Genomic DNA, 15,226 nt, shown 5'->3' on the forward strand with positions numbered 1-15,226 from the left:
ATGTCAACCTTTGCTCAACTTTTTCACTTACTTGAGTTCATTTTTGCATGTGAGGAAATTGATTTGGCTTATCTCTCTAAAATAAATATCATCTCTTACTAAGATTGTTAGTATACAAAATATATTATTACTAAGATTGTTAATAATATTCACATATTATCAAGGATTAAGTTTTACAAATATCTAGCTAATATTTGTAAGATTATTTGGGTGATTTGTTCTTGGGTGCAACTTGAAGAAGACTTTCTTTTTGAAGGTTTTTCAAGGAGGATCATCCATTTCTTTTTAGCTCAAGAACAAACTAGGTAGGTGATCTAGTCTGTGCCCATATTACCATAAAAATCTATGTAAGGAAATTGTTTTTCCTTAACTTTCATTTTTATGCTTTTATATTTGCATGCATGTTTAATAGATCACCAAAATGATAAATTATGAGATAATTTAATTTTTATTAGAGAGTCTAATATGGATCTATGATCTTTCAAGGGATACAACAACAAAACCCAATCAAAATTTACAAAGCATTTCGAACTACGAGCATGGTTTGATTTCACCTCTTCAGGTGAATTCGTAGGCAGTCCTTTCTTACACGAGAAGGATACAACCATCCCCATAATCAAAAACAACCATCCCCATAATAAATAAATAAAAAAAACATCACTCACATCAACTTTCAAAAAAAGAAAGTGAAAAACATTCCCTTTTCCCTAAAAATACAAAAAATGAGCCTTTCTCCCTTCCCACAAAAATCCCACTTTTCCAAGTGCAAATGTTTAGGACGATTCAAATCGAATTGCCTTTACAAAATGGATGGAAGAAACAAGCGTTCACAATTTTGATATGAGTAATCCTCTTATTTAATTAATAATAGGAGGGATTACAATTTCAACAACAAATAAAGCTCGACGAGTCTACAACTTGTCAAAGCTAAAGTGTCGACTAAAATACTTCACATAATAAAACTAGCACAAAACACATAAAATATAGCTAGTACAATATAATAAAAACTCATAACACTAATACAACATAATAATAAAGTGGGTAATGGAAATCTTCACTCCTCCATTCTACCCTTGCCTTTTCCCTCGGGGTACATCTTCCCCTTGTTCTTCTTGTTGGCCCGCCTAGCACGGATTTCCTCTTCGGAACGGATCCTCGACGGATCTAAAACGGCAACGGCCTCCGGTCTCTTGCAAGACCCCATTTTCGGCCCAAAACAAGCCCATGCACGGCCCACTACATTTTTGGGATCCGGGCTTCTCCTCTTTGGCGGTCTCATCACATCCGAGCTAACCCCATCAACATAATCCTCAAAGAAGGCACGGTTGGCCTTGCCAACCTCTCGATACTTCAAATCGACAACCTCGTCCTTACGGAATTTGGACCTCTCCTCCAAGGATGAAGCTCTTGACCACTTGACATAAGCGGGAGTCACCCATGTCATGGCAACGGGGTTTGGTACCTCCCAAAGCGGCCGAGTGGCCCACCATCTTTCGAAGACCTCCACAAGCTCGGAGTTCCGGAAAACATTCTCTTGGACATGAGTATCTTGAGCGGGCACCTTCTGTTGATGCCCCATTTGCCTCATGAGCCTTTCGGGATAAATGAAGGAAGCGACCTTCAAACCCACCACCATCAAAGAACGAGGACTAGCGCCCGAAGTGGGCAACCTCGTGAAGGACCTCAAGTGCCACCATGGCACCACCCAACGGATGTGAGGACGACCCTCCTCCACCAATCTTGCGGCCCAATAAGCCTCGGTGGAAGCAAAGCTATCCGAGTACAACTTCTTCCTCATGGTAAGGTGACGGAAAGAATCAGAAGAAGAATCAACCGGAGGCTCTACATACCTTAGCCTCTCCAATAGCCACACTTGGAGGATCCTTGGGGATCCAAATGAGGGAACTTCTCCACAAGAGCCTTCCATGTCCAAAACTTGGATGATCTCGCCAAGCATCAACCATGATGGATCTCTACCGTGCTCCATTTGCTCAACCACATGTACAAGGGTCATGCTAACATAGCATTTCGGCCCCTCCTTCTTCAAAGCATCAACAAAGAGGTATACATGGACAAGGCAAAAGGTAAGAGCCCTTCTCCTAGCCACCTCCGAAACATTGGCATCCATTCGGTTCGAGAAGATGTTGATAAGAGCTAACATATCCACACCATGTGGAGCAAGAAGGAAGTTGACTTGACTTGTAGACAAGCCCAACATCGAACGGAATTTCTCCTTTTAGCACAACAGAGTCGGAGGAAGCACTGGAACACAACCCGGGCACGCAGCAATGGCTCCGACTTCTTCGGCTAGTGGACAAATTTCGCCTTTCGGAAAACGAAAACATGATGTTTTGAATCCCAAAACCGAGAACATGCTTCAAGAAATGAGGATTGCACCTTGACTTGACGAAGCACCAACAATTGACCAACTCCCAAGCAAACGAGTTGATACTTTTTGGGAGGTGACAAATCCCGGCACCATTGTCGCAACGCATTCTCAAAGGCATCCATGAAATATTTTTGTGGAAGAAGAAGTTTTGTAGAGATGTTTTGTGTTTCGGATGATGAAACAATGAAGCACAAACATCACTATTTATACAAAACATTCAGCGTGTTTTTCAGAAAAAAGGGAGAGCTGGCTCCTATCGCCAAGCAGCTCGCGCCTCTTTGGGCCTGTTCTCAGGGTCCCCACCTTGAATTGTCCCTTTCAAGTTGTGTTTTCTCCTGACACCTCAAACCTCCCGCTGGAATGCTCGCGCCTCTTCGGGATGGTCCTGGACATTTTGTGTTTCCTCACACTCACATTTCCTTGTTTTCGCGTTTTACGAAATCCAACACGGTTTCCTTGACGCAGCTTTAAACATACGGATTTTTCTTTTTTTTTTAAAAGGGGGAAGGGCTAGTCGCCCCGATCCGCGATGGATCGTTTCCATGTCAATCAAAATTCCGAAGATTTTTCGCTTTTTCGCAATGTCCCAGCAAAAATAAAAATTGAAAATTGATAACACGACGTCAGTTTTCCTCAAAATTTCAAGCACTCACAAATTCGAGTCTTGATCTCACAAAAAAATCAAATCAAATACACTCGTAAAAATCTTCTCTAAAATTCATCCCTGGCGGTTTGAGTTTGAATTCTTTTTTCCGAGTCACAAATCAATTTCAATAATTTCGATGCAATTTAATTCAAGACACGAGTTAGTTGCTCAAAAAATGTTCAAATCAATTCCTTTTGGAGTCCAAACGCGACGACTTGTCGCAAATTTTCAAAAAATCATTTCAATTTTCAATTTTCAATTTTTAACTTCGTGTCATCGCTGTTAAATTTTGTCTTCAATCGAGTGCCTTTTACGTGTTTACGTTTATGCATACGTGCTACATGTTGCCCGTTTTCTACACTAACGATGCAGGAACTGATGCAAAGCAAAAGGGGAATTGACAGCCGACAGCGCTCGTCCGAAACACAACACAAAAAAGCCAAAAATCACAAAATGAACCACAATCCAAAAACACATATATACAAACCGCCTCACGCAAAATACATCGACACACGTTTGATACAAACAACTGACCGTACCAACAAGAGCTAGTACAGACATCTATCATACAGACACTGGCCTAAGACTACTAACTGGGGGTTATCCGCCACCTACTGAACTAAGCACTTCCTATCCTTCCAATCGGACAAGAAAAGGAGCAACATGCGAAACAGAGGAGCAACAACGGAAGCAGAGGTGGTTACCATGACGGTAATACCTCGTTCCTGCTCCACAACAAAAAAGAAGACAATGTCTGGCAGACTTTGGATGATAAGGAGGCCAAGGACCATGATGCGACGCACCACCCCGGTGGTTGACCTCCAATCATCAGCTGTCATGTCTATGAGCCACAACGAAAAGGACAAGCCGGCTGCGACAGCCGCCTCCTTTCCTCTACGGAAGCATCCTCTACCACCACCTCGGCTCCAACAGCCTCCCCGGTCACTTCTGCTCCTCCTGGATCATCCTCATCCTCCAAGGCCTCAACAACAGATCTCGTAGGCCCCAAATGATCCCCTGCAGCCAAAGGCAAACAAAGAACGTCAGCCAAAATTTCGGCATTACGACAGCATAAAATGGACAAATCCAAAAAAAAAAAACCTGCAAAGCGGAACAAGGGCAATCCCGCGCAAACCCAACCACACAAAAACAATTTACAAAAAAAACGCACAAAAAACGACTCGCCCTTCTTTTCAAGCAAAAGACGAGTCAAAACAACCACAACACAAAAACGGCACACCAAGACCCGTACGAGGTCCGCCAACAAACCAAAATATGTTCCAAATGCGACGGGGTATTTTTCTACGACTCAAAAAAGGCAATTCCTACGCTAATTTGAGCGCAAACCGGTCAAAATTTCAAGATACGACCACAACAACGCAACGTGATTTTATCACGCCTCAAAGCGACCTAAACTACCAATAAGGTCCATTTCAAGGCAAACTGACTCAATTCAAGCCCTAAACAGGCGTTTATTCTGTCAGACATAAGACCGTCACAAAAGGCAAAAATTCCAATTTTGCCCACAATACCCAACAAAGGTCCACAATGGCAAATACGGTCTTTCCCGACTAAAATGCAACCTAGTGGGACCCATTACCCAAGCAAATAAACTTGGCATTGTGAAATGAGACGGTTTCTTCGTCTCACTCACGTTTTTCGAGCATAGGGGACGCAAACGGGGACCAAAATGCAAACTAAAAGCACCCCTATACTCCTAAACAGGTTTCTAACCTAATGCAATCATCAATTTCACTCGAAATGGGCTCAATCAAAAACGCCCAAATCTATTTTCAAGGGTAAACATTTTGCCCTAATTCAATCTATCAAAAAGACCAATAAATTCAAATGGATTCAAGGGGAAATACATACCTTGAGATGACATGTTGATAATGGCACGAATAGGAGCATGCTAAAAGACCAACAATGGCGGTTTTGTGCGATTTTGTCGAGAGGTTGAAGAAGATGAAATGAGAATGGTATGCAAACCAATCTCGCGTCTTTTACAGGAAAATAGGGAAGACCCCTTACCTCGCCAAATTGCTCGCGCCTCAATGGGGTGCTCCCTGCTCTATTGTAGCGGAATTTTGGGCTTTGGCCCAATTTCCCATCAAACCTCAAATTTTGAATGACGACATTAGGAACCGTCATTTTGCAAATACAAAAATAATAGTGAAAATTCAAAATTCACTATTTCTTCAAATTTCAAACGACGGCAATTAAAACCGTCATTTTCAAAAATAATAGTGAAAATTCAAATTCACTATTTCTTCAAATTTCAAACGACGACAATTAAAACCGTCATTTTCAAAAATAATAGTGAAAATTCAAATTCACTATTTCTTCTAATTTCGAACGACGGCAATTAAAACCGTCATTTTCAAAAATAATAGTGAAAATTCAAATTCACTATTCTTCAAATTTCGAACAACGACAATTAAAACCGTCATTTTCAAAATAATAGTTGGAAATCAAATTTCACTATTTTCACCACATCTGTCAACGGCGGCAATATAAACCGTCACTTCAAAAGCAATAGTGAAGATTCAAAATTCGCTATTTCCTCCACATCTGTCAACGGCGGCAACATAAACCGTCACTTCAAAAGCAATAGTGAAGATTCAAAACTCACTATTTCCTTCAAATGTCGGCAATATAAACCGTCACTCCAAACGTAATAGCGAAAATTCAAAATTCGCTATTTCCTTCAAAATTCAAACAAACGGCGATTAAAACCGCCACTTCAAATTCAAAAACGAGTAGTGAAAATTCAAAATTCACTATTCCTTAAAATTGCAACAGGGGGCCTCCTCGCGGAACCCGCTTATTTCAAAAACAATAATAGTGAAATTCAAAATTCACAATTTCCACGGCGGCATCAAGAGTCCGCTATTTCCAAAACAAGCCCATCCAACGCGGCTATTCTCACGGTGGATCAACCGACCGCCCCATGGCTGGCGAGCCTTACAAAGCAGCGCGGATGGCGAGTCCTCCTCATATACGCCTCATGGCTGGCGAGCCTTACAACGCATCGTGGCTGGCGAGCCCTCCTCATATACACCCCATGGCTGGCGAGCCTTACAACGCATCGCGGCTGGCGAGCCCTCTCTCATATACGCCCCATGGTGGCGAGCCTTACAACACATCGTGGCTGGCGAGCCCTCCTCATAAATGCACCATAGTGGCGAGCCTTACAACACATCGCGGCTGGCGAGCCCTCCTCATATACGCCCCATGGCTGGCGAACCTTACAACGTATCGCGGCTGGCGAGCCCTCCTCATGTACGCACCATGGCTGATGAGCCTTGCAACGCATCGCGGCTGGCGAGCCCTCCTCGTGTACGCCCCGCCTTACTACGCGTCGCGGTGGCGAGCCCTCCTCATATACGCACCACAGCTGGCGAGCCTTTGTCCGCAAACACGCAAGGACATATCCGAAGATGCCTCAGGTATGACTCCTTCTTATGGCTCGCGAGCCTTTGTACGTAGTCTAACGGACTTTAAACGACCCGCACGGACACTCAAAAGACTTTAAACTGTTCCCGACGACAGGTCTTTGGCTCGTACCCTCGAGTCGCCCTTCCCGACGGCAGGTCCTTGGCCCGATTCCTATCGAGCCGCCTTGACGTCGCTTGGGTCTCCAGGTTGTAATCTTCGATTGACCCGGGGGCTCTACTTTGAGTTTCGCGCTGTCCAAGCCTCAGTCAAAGTGGGGCCTCTGTAGATACCCAATATATGCTGAGACTCCGACAAACAGACGATGATTATCGGACTACAACATGCTTTGGAATCACGGCGTTTGATCGACAGTTCGTGTACAACTTTACGTCGGAAAACTTAAAACGATTTCAAAAATAAAACATTTCAAAACTTTTCAAAAGTACCTGGAGTGTTTAATGCATGACAAAGGAGTCGCAATGACACTAACTAGAGTCAAAACCGACACCGGACCAAAAATCGACTCAAAAATTCAAATCCCGACTCCAACAACGAGTCAAACACAAAAAACAAACCATTCAAATGCTTCCATGATAAGATTTCCCGGATTCATGTATGGTCAAGTACCAAATATGTGCATACAAATCCTAGAATAGAACAAATCATGATTGCATTTGTGTGAAAGCGACAAGACACCTCGAAGACGTGCTACATTGCTCGTGCCTCTTTGAGCAGCCCAGGTGGCCACCTCGCTCAAAACTCACACAACCACTCATTTTCCTATAAATACCCCTCAAATGCCCCAATTTGAGAACTTACGCGAGTGTTCGCCCCCTCTCTCTCCCTTAAAATTCTCGACTCGACTTCCTAAGTCACAATCCGACGCGTATTTACGACCTACCGATCGTAAATACAAGCCTTACGCATTGTTTGGTACCGTCATCGTGCATTAAATCACTTGACCGATCATTTCAACCACTACACCATCACTAAACTTAACAAAACACTCTTTTTACTTACTAAAATGGTTTTAAACCGAGTCTTTTCCGACCAAACGAGTTGATACACTTACATCGATTTCTCGCCATAAACCAAGCATGTAAGTATGAGGGTGTAAAAATCCTTCTTTTATCATGTCTTTACTTGTTTCATGACTATAACATGCTAAATCATGCATAACATGGTCCAAAACATGGGAAGAATGAGCCAAAACCGGACTTTTCGGTTGAGGCAGAGGCTACTTACATAGCACACAGGCTCGCACCTAAAGCAGCCTGCCCAGCCTTAAGTCCAATCCGTGTTTGGTCTCCTCTTTTCCTCTATTTTTTTCATTTTCATATTTATAATCGGTTTTTACCATTTCAAGTATTTTCAAACCCATTTTATTTTCTTCTACAAATTTTAACCATAAAACATTTTTCACCCTTGGTTCTTAATATCATGACGGTTTAATCCGTGTTTCGGTGATAATATTTGGTTAATTAGATTTAAAAGGTATTTTAAAACCTTTCATTTTATTTCTTTACATTTTGGAAGGTATTTTAAAGCCTTTCATCATTGCTTTACATTTTCAAAATAAATGTATTAGTCACCAACACAAAGTCATCCTTGGTTTTACATACCATGTCGGATTTTAACCCGAGTACGATGATGAGTATCGACTAATTATATTCAAATGAACTTAAAACAATTAGTTCATAATTATTGTCAAAACTATTCATGTCAAGCTTATAAAGTCGAACCCGACATCGAATATCATCAAAACAATGATGATTATTTAAGTCTCGTTCCTCAAATCAACACAAATACGGCCTAAACGGTCCTTTCAAACCAAAACGAATCCAAATACCAATTTTTAATACGCTTTATATACGTTTTTCAATGGTTAGAATGCGTCTTATACTGTTGACTGACCGGCGCCTAAACAAGCCATTTCTTTTCCTATTTTCAAACCAGGGGAGACCCCCTTACATCGCCAATAGGCTCGCGCCTCATCTGGCTGCCTGGTGCAGAGTCTGTTCCCCTTCCAGCATGGTCTAGGATGATCCCGACTCCGGCTAACCCGGATATAGGACGGATCAGACGACTAATTTGCTCATTCAAAAATCGTATTTGCAAAATGCTTTACTAAGACAAATGGATCACGTTATGCACCATAAACCTAATTTGGTAAATGGATGTTTAATTTCCGTCTTGCATGCAAATCAACCATAAATCCAACTCAACATCTTATACTTGATACTTGGATTAAATCAACCGACTTAGAAAGCTCTCACATGTTAGGTTTAAATTATTGGATGCACATTCATGCATTTAAACCATTTTATCAATTTTTGCATTCAACCAACCAAGATCGATCAGTAGAGGCCGCTACCGCGGGCGGGGTGGAGGATGTGATTGAAGAGGAAATTGAAGTAGTTGTGGAAAATCAAGAAGTTTCTACACCCAAGCAAACAAAGAACATTGAGCCACTTCATTTTCCGGAATATGAGCCACAAGCTCCCTTTCCAAGTGCTCTCAATGATACTAGGGTGATGGATAAGAAGACCTCAAGCATATATGAAATCTTCAAAAAGTGTGAGGTAAACATTCCACTCCTTGATCTTCTTAGTAGTGTACCAAAACATGCAAATTTTTTGAAAGAATTGTGCACTACAAAGAGGACCAACAAGGCAAAGAGCATGAAGAAAGTGAGGGCTAGTGAACATGTCTCGGCTATGTTTCAAAAGTGTTTACCAAAAAAGTGTGGTGATCCGGGCATGTTCACCATCCCTTGCAAGATTGGTGAGTTTGAATGCCAAAGAGCCATGCTTGATTTGGGTGCATCTATTAATGTTTTGCCTAATTACCTTTATGAGTCTCTTAAGTTGGAGCCATTGAAATTGACTCATGTAGTCATTTCATTGGCTGATAGGTGCAATATCTACCCCAAAGGTATCATTGAGGATGTTTTGGTCAAGGTGGGTGACATGATGTTTCCCGCCGACTTTTATGTGATTGACATGGAGCCCTAAAAAGGCTCAACACCAATCTTGTTGGGAAGACCTTTCATGAAAACCTCCAACACTAAGATAGATGTGTCTAGTGGGTGTCTTACCATGGAGTTTGAGGGCCAAATATTCAAACACAACATATATGAGGCAATAAAATACCCTATCGAGACTTCTTCCCTATGTTTTCTTGAGATATTTGAACCTATTATTCAAACCATTTATGAATTGTGTGGAGGTGACACTTTGGATGTTGCCTTAACTAATGGAATGGTTGGAGAATATTTGGGGTATGTTATGTCTTGTGATTTGGAGACAACCTTACAATATTTGGAGACAAATCCACCCATGGAGGAATTGGAAGAAAACGAGAATGTTGTGGTTCTTGAGGATGTTGGTTGTCACCCTTCTTTGGCTAAGAAGTTAGTGAGTATGAATTTTAAAGAGAATTTTAAAAGGGTAGAGAACATGATGATTGTTGAATTTTTGCCACACCAAGAGGAACCTCCCCTAGTTTACATGAAAGAGCCACCCATTATAGTTCCTAAAGAATCTCTTGTGTCCTTTCAAACTTACTTGGTTTTTACCAAGTCTAACCCTTATTTTAAGAAGTCTTATCGCGACATTAGTTTGTTTTTATAACATGAAAGCTCAATAAACAACTTCTCTTATGCATATGTTTTCATTGTGCATGCTTGGTATGTCTTAACTTTCTACTATTGTCATTTCTCTTGTTTGTGGGCTAACATGTTTGATAGGTTACTAAAAGCATTGAGTTGCTCCGCTCTTGACCATTGATAGAAGATGAAGCTTGAAAAGGCGTCGAGCAAACGTCGGAAACCAATAGCGCTTTACAGGAGGCAACCCGTACTCCTTCTTTAATGCTTTTATTAGTCTCTTTTCCTACTAGTGTTTGTACTTGTGTGTAAAACTCAACTATTTCAGTAGTGCACACAAGGGTTGTGAGAAATAGTGCAAATGATTTGTTAAAATCTTTTGATAAGTCTTTGCTTGAGAAGAAAAAGTATCATGCTCGACAATTCCACCAAGCCCATTCAAGCTACCCTTGTTTGCTATTATTCCCAAGCTCACTTTTTGACACAATCACTACATACATCACCACTATTCTTTGCCTAAGTGTCTAAACACCTTATTTCTGCATCATTACCTCAATTATGTAGAATCACCTAAAAAAGAATTCCTACTTTCATTCCCACAAATCAAACAATGAAAAAGAAGCAATCAAAAGTTCAAATATGGAGGAGTTTTGTTGGAAACATGGTGAAGTATGTTGAGTTCTCATTTTGCCCATGATTTGTGTTTGGTACACCATGATAATACCAAGTGAAGTAGATGAAGAGGACGATGTAAGGTGTGAATCTTTGAGCTCATTATCGAGAGTTGAAGGTTTTGGTGGTGTAAGTTAGTGAGCTTGTGAGATGGAGTTGAACTTTTTCTAATTTGAAGAGAAAGATGGTGCCTCAAGTCATTTCATTGAAGGTTGTTTGTGATGTTCACCTTCACTTTGAGGACAAAGTGAAAAACAAAGTGTGGGGTGCACATTAGTTGGTATTACCTTGTAGTATATTGTAATATATTCCATTCCAAGCATTGCACTTCATTTTGAAAAAAAAAAAAAAATAGAACCCGACTAGGTTGAAAACCCGAAAGGGCATCCTAGGCAAAAATGGGAAAGTGGTCGAGGTCGAAGTGAAAACCCGAAAGGGCACTCCGAGCAAAATGAAAAAATGAGTGCGAGCCATGAGAGATAGAGTGAGGATAAAGCTAAACCGAAAACCCGCAAGGGCGGGCGGTTTAGGCAAAATAAGAGATTTAGAAAAATGAAAATGATTGAAACTCTCAAGTCTTGTCACATATTTTTACTACTTTCTACATAGTGTTGGTGACATAAGTGGAGGTGGTAAAGAAAGTTGGAAGGGTAGGTTAGAAGTGTGCCAAGGCTAGGAGGGGGATTTGGAGGCCTATCTTATGACTAGCACTTGGTGCATTTGGTGTTTGAGTTGTTTGGATGATGTTGTTGTTGTTGTTGTATGATTTGTCATGGATTGTGTTGAAGTATTTTTGGAGGATTTTGAGGTTGTCTAATTATTGAGTTTGGTGGTGTTTGATGCTAGATAACCTTGTGTTTCAAATGGATGGAGTGATAAGGGAGAAAAATAAGGAGGATTTTATGTTGGATTATGAAAATTAGATTGAATTGATGGAAATTAGGATCATCTTAGATGAGGGAACACATAAGGAGGACGCGTGAGTGAAGAGCGTTCATTATGGAGGCTTTGGGTCACTCACTTTTGTGATGATGTTGTAACAGAATAGTGACCATGTTGATAATGTGATGAGGGAGGCATAAGTAGGATGAGTTATGAGAGAAGAGGGATGAATCGATTGACCGTACCCATACTTATTTTGTGAGCCTTTTGTTGATTGATTGGTTCTACAATAGTTTGCTCGGGACGAGCAAAGGCTTAAGTGTGGAGCATTTGATAGTCTCGTATATCTACTATCTATTTAGCTTATTTTATGCATAATAAAGCGGCATTGGGATGTGGTTTCACATGATTTACGTCACATTTACCATATTTTTAATACCGGGTTAGTAATCGAGTTTTGAGCAATGATAGGAAGCAAAGACATATCTTGAAGTCTACCATGGTACAAAACATCTACAAGCACGAAGGAAGACTAGCTAAGACATGAAGAAGTGAAAGGATGGAGCAATTGAAGATTTGAATTGTTGTTTGCATAAGGATCAACTTCAAATGGGTATATCTTGAGTTCTATAGCTCGTATCGTTTCAAGGCCAAGTGGAGGTAAAAGATTATGTTTTTAGCTTTCCAACGATATGTCACACGCCTCATTTGGCCAAGTAACGAGGGAGATATGACCTTTCGAAAAAGTGTTGTCCAGGCCAAAAACCGCACGGTGCGGTTTTCTCAGTCCCAAAATTCGCACGGTGCTATTTTCTTGCTGCCCTGTTTTCGCCAAGCTGCATTAGCTTTGTTATTCGAGACCCATTACTCCCAATTAGGTTTAGGCTATAATGAGGTGATTACATTAGGTTTTCACACATCTCTCATACATCTTATGCTTACTTTAATTAATCAAGTTGTAATTTTGGGAATTATTCATCTTTTGATTGGGTTTAGATCTACTATGGAGAACTAATCTCCTCTTCTTAATCCGACTCAAAAGGTGTAATCTTTGGTTGTAAGACTCCTTAATTTTTCCTTAATTTTCATTATCATTGATAATCCTTTGTGTTTATTGTTTGAATTTTGGAAACCTTGTTTACATTGAGTAATTAAGTGTGATTTTCTTGTTACTTAATCTTACCAAGTTCCTTAATTTATTGTTGTTGGGTTTATTAAGTGTGATTTCCTTGTAATCTCATCTTGCAACAACTTGTTATTAGACTAATGAATGTGATTTCTTCTTGGTTTAATTAACATTTGAGAGATTAATTTGTGATTGCTCATTAATTGTGATTTTATTGTGAGTAATTGTACCTATTAGATTCCTATTGCTTCATCTTCTTGTTAATTAATCTATGTGTGTGATTTCCACTAGAGGAATTAATAAGTTGGGTCAATTACTAAGTGTGATTTCATTGTGATTGACTTCTAATTAAGGGAATTTGGAGATTCAATCTCACTAATAGGGCAATAACATTGGCTAAAAGGATTGATTGAGTGGCTTTATCAACTAAAGTGTCTCACTTTATTGAGTAGGGTTAAGTTCTTCTTAAAATTGATAAATTTCCATCTTAAAACTTGATTGCTTGATTACTTGTTGCTCACTCTTGTTTGAATATTGTTTTGTCTTTGTTACTTTTGAAAACCAAACCAAAAACCCCCCTTTTTCCATAATTGTTTGTAGTTTAATTTGTCACAATTGTTCTAGTTGCTCTTTTAAATTCACCATTGCAAAACCCCCTTCTCTTGGGTTCGATCTCATTGCTTGCTACTTCACTAGTTTAGAATTAGTATTAATTAGTACGTATTGTGGTATATAAATTGTAAATTTGGCCGTCTTAAATAGCGACGTTTTAGGCGTGCCAAATTTTGGCGCCGTTGCCGGGGAAGGTAACGGTTTTGTTGGTGTTTTTAATTGTGTTTTTTAGAGTAGTTGTGTGTTTGGTGTGCTTTGTACTGTAGCTAGTTTTTATAAACATTAGGATTAGTTTAACTAGTTTCTATTGCTCTCTTGTTTGATTTAATGGCTTCTCTTGACTTTCCTCAATTTAAGGATGAACCATTTCACAAGTATTTTGATAGGTTGGGTGAGTATGTATCTAGATATCGATACCCTTATCGAACTTGGGAGCTTTGTCATGTGGTGTTTAATGGTTTGAATGATAAAACGATGTTACATGTTTATCATTTAAGTGAGGAGAAATTTAGAGATATGTTTACCTATGAAGAGAAGTGGAAATTTTTTCATTACTTGACTAATGAGACTTATCAATGGGAGTTACAAAACTCTCAACAATCCCCTTCTAAAACTTCATCCTCTTTAGAAGATATAATGAAGACTCTTGCTACAAATAAAATAACAATGCAAAAGGAGACTCAAAGTTTGCAAGCCACCCCTAAAGAGTTTCAAACCGCCATGCTTCAACAAAATCGGCTCACCGATTCTAGGGTTAGCAATCTAGAAACTCAAGTGGGCTAAATTCTTAACACTCTCACCAACCAAACCGTTCAAGGAGGAAGACTTCATTCGCATACCATACCCCCTCCTAAGGAACAAGCAAAAACGGTCTCTTTGAGAAATGGTAAAGAATTGGAGGAGGTGCCCAAGGTTCCTAAGAAGTCAAAGCCTCCTCCGGTTGTTCACGAGGTGGAGGATGTGATTGAAGAGGAAATTGAAGTAGTTGTGGAAAATCAAGAAGTTTCTACACCCAAGCAAACAAAGAACATTGAGCCACTTCCTTTTCCGGAGTATGAGCCACAAGCTCCCTTTCCAAATGCTCTCAATGATACTAGGGTGATGGATAAGAAGACCTCAAGCATATATTAAATCTTCAAAAAGTGTGAGGTAAACATTCCACTCCTTGATCTTCTTAGTAGTGTACCAAAACATGCAAATTTTTTGAAAGAATTGTGCACTACAAAGAGGACCAACAAGGCAAAGAGCATGAAGAAAGTGAGGGCTAGTGAACATGTCTCGGCTATGTTTCAAAAGCGTTTACCAGAAAAGTGTGGTGATCCGGGCATGTTCACCATCCCTTGCAAGATTGGTGAGTTTGAATGCCAAAGAGCCATGCTTGATTTGGGTGCATCTATTAATGTTTTGCCTAATTACCTTTATGAGTCTCTTAAGTTGGAGCCATTGAAATCGACTCATGTAGTCATTTCATTGGCTGATAGGTGCAGCATCTACCCCAAAGGTATCATTGAGGATGTTTTGGTCAAGGTGGGTGACATGATGTTTCCCACCGACTTTTATGTGATTGACATGGAGCCCGAAAAGGCTCAACACCAATCTTGTTGGGAAGACCTTTCATGAAAACCTCCAACACTAAGATAAATGTGTCTAGTGGGTGTCTTACCATGGAGTTTGAGGGCCAAATGTTCTAACACAACATATACGAGGCAATAAAATACCCTATCGAGACTTCTTCTCTATGTTTTCTTGAGATATTTGAACCTATTATTCAAACCATTTATGAATTGTGTGGAGGTGACACTTTGGATGTTGCCTTAACTAATGGAATGGTTGGAGAAGATTTGGGGTATGTTA

At 40.2% G+C, this 15,226-nt stretch overlaps 1 protein-coding gene across 1 annotated transcript; it reads left to right on the forward strand.

Annotated features, from left to right (window-relative positions):
• The first annotated feature begins 14,620 nt into the window (after nucleotides 1-14,620).
• LOC141595448 (uncharacterized) lies at nucleotides 14,621-14,992 on the forward strand. The gene has a single exon (XM_074415416.1). It carries the CDS (start codon nucleotides 14,621-14,623, stop codon nucleotides 14,990-14,992), a length of 372 nt encoding a protein of 123 aa, XP_074271517.1.
• Nucleotides 14,993-15,226: the final 234 nt, after the last annotated feature.

This window comes from Silene latifolia, chromosome 8 (genome assembly GCF_048544455.1).
Source record: "Silene latifolia isolate original U9 population chromosome 8, ASM4854445v1, whole genome shotgun sequence".
Lineage (NCBI taxonomy): Eukaryota > Viridiplantae > Streptophyta > Magnoliopsida > Caryophyllales > Caryophyllaceae > Silene > Silene latifolia.

Bases quoted from the DNA above. Each gene is read 5' to 3' on its own strand.
- LOC141595448 (XM_074415416.1), top strand. From the start codon at position 14,621: ATGAAGAAAGTGAGGGCTAGTGAACATGTCTCGGCTATGTTTCAAAAG.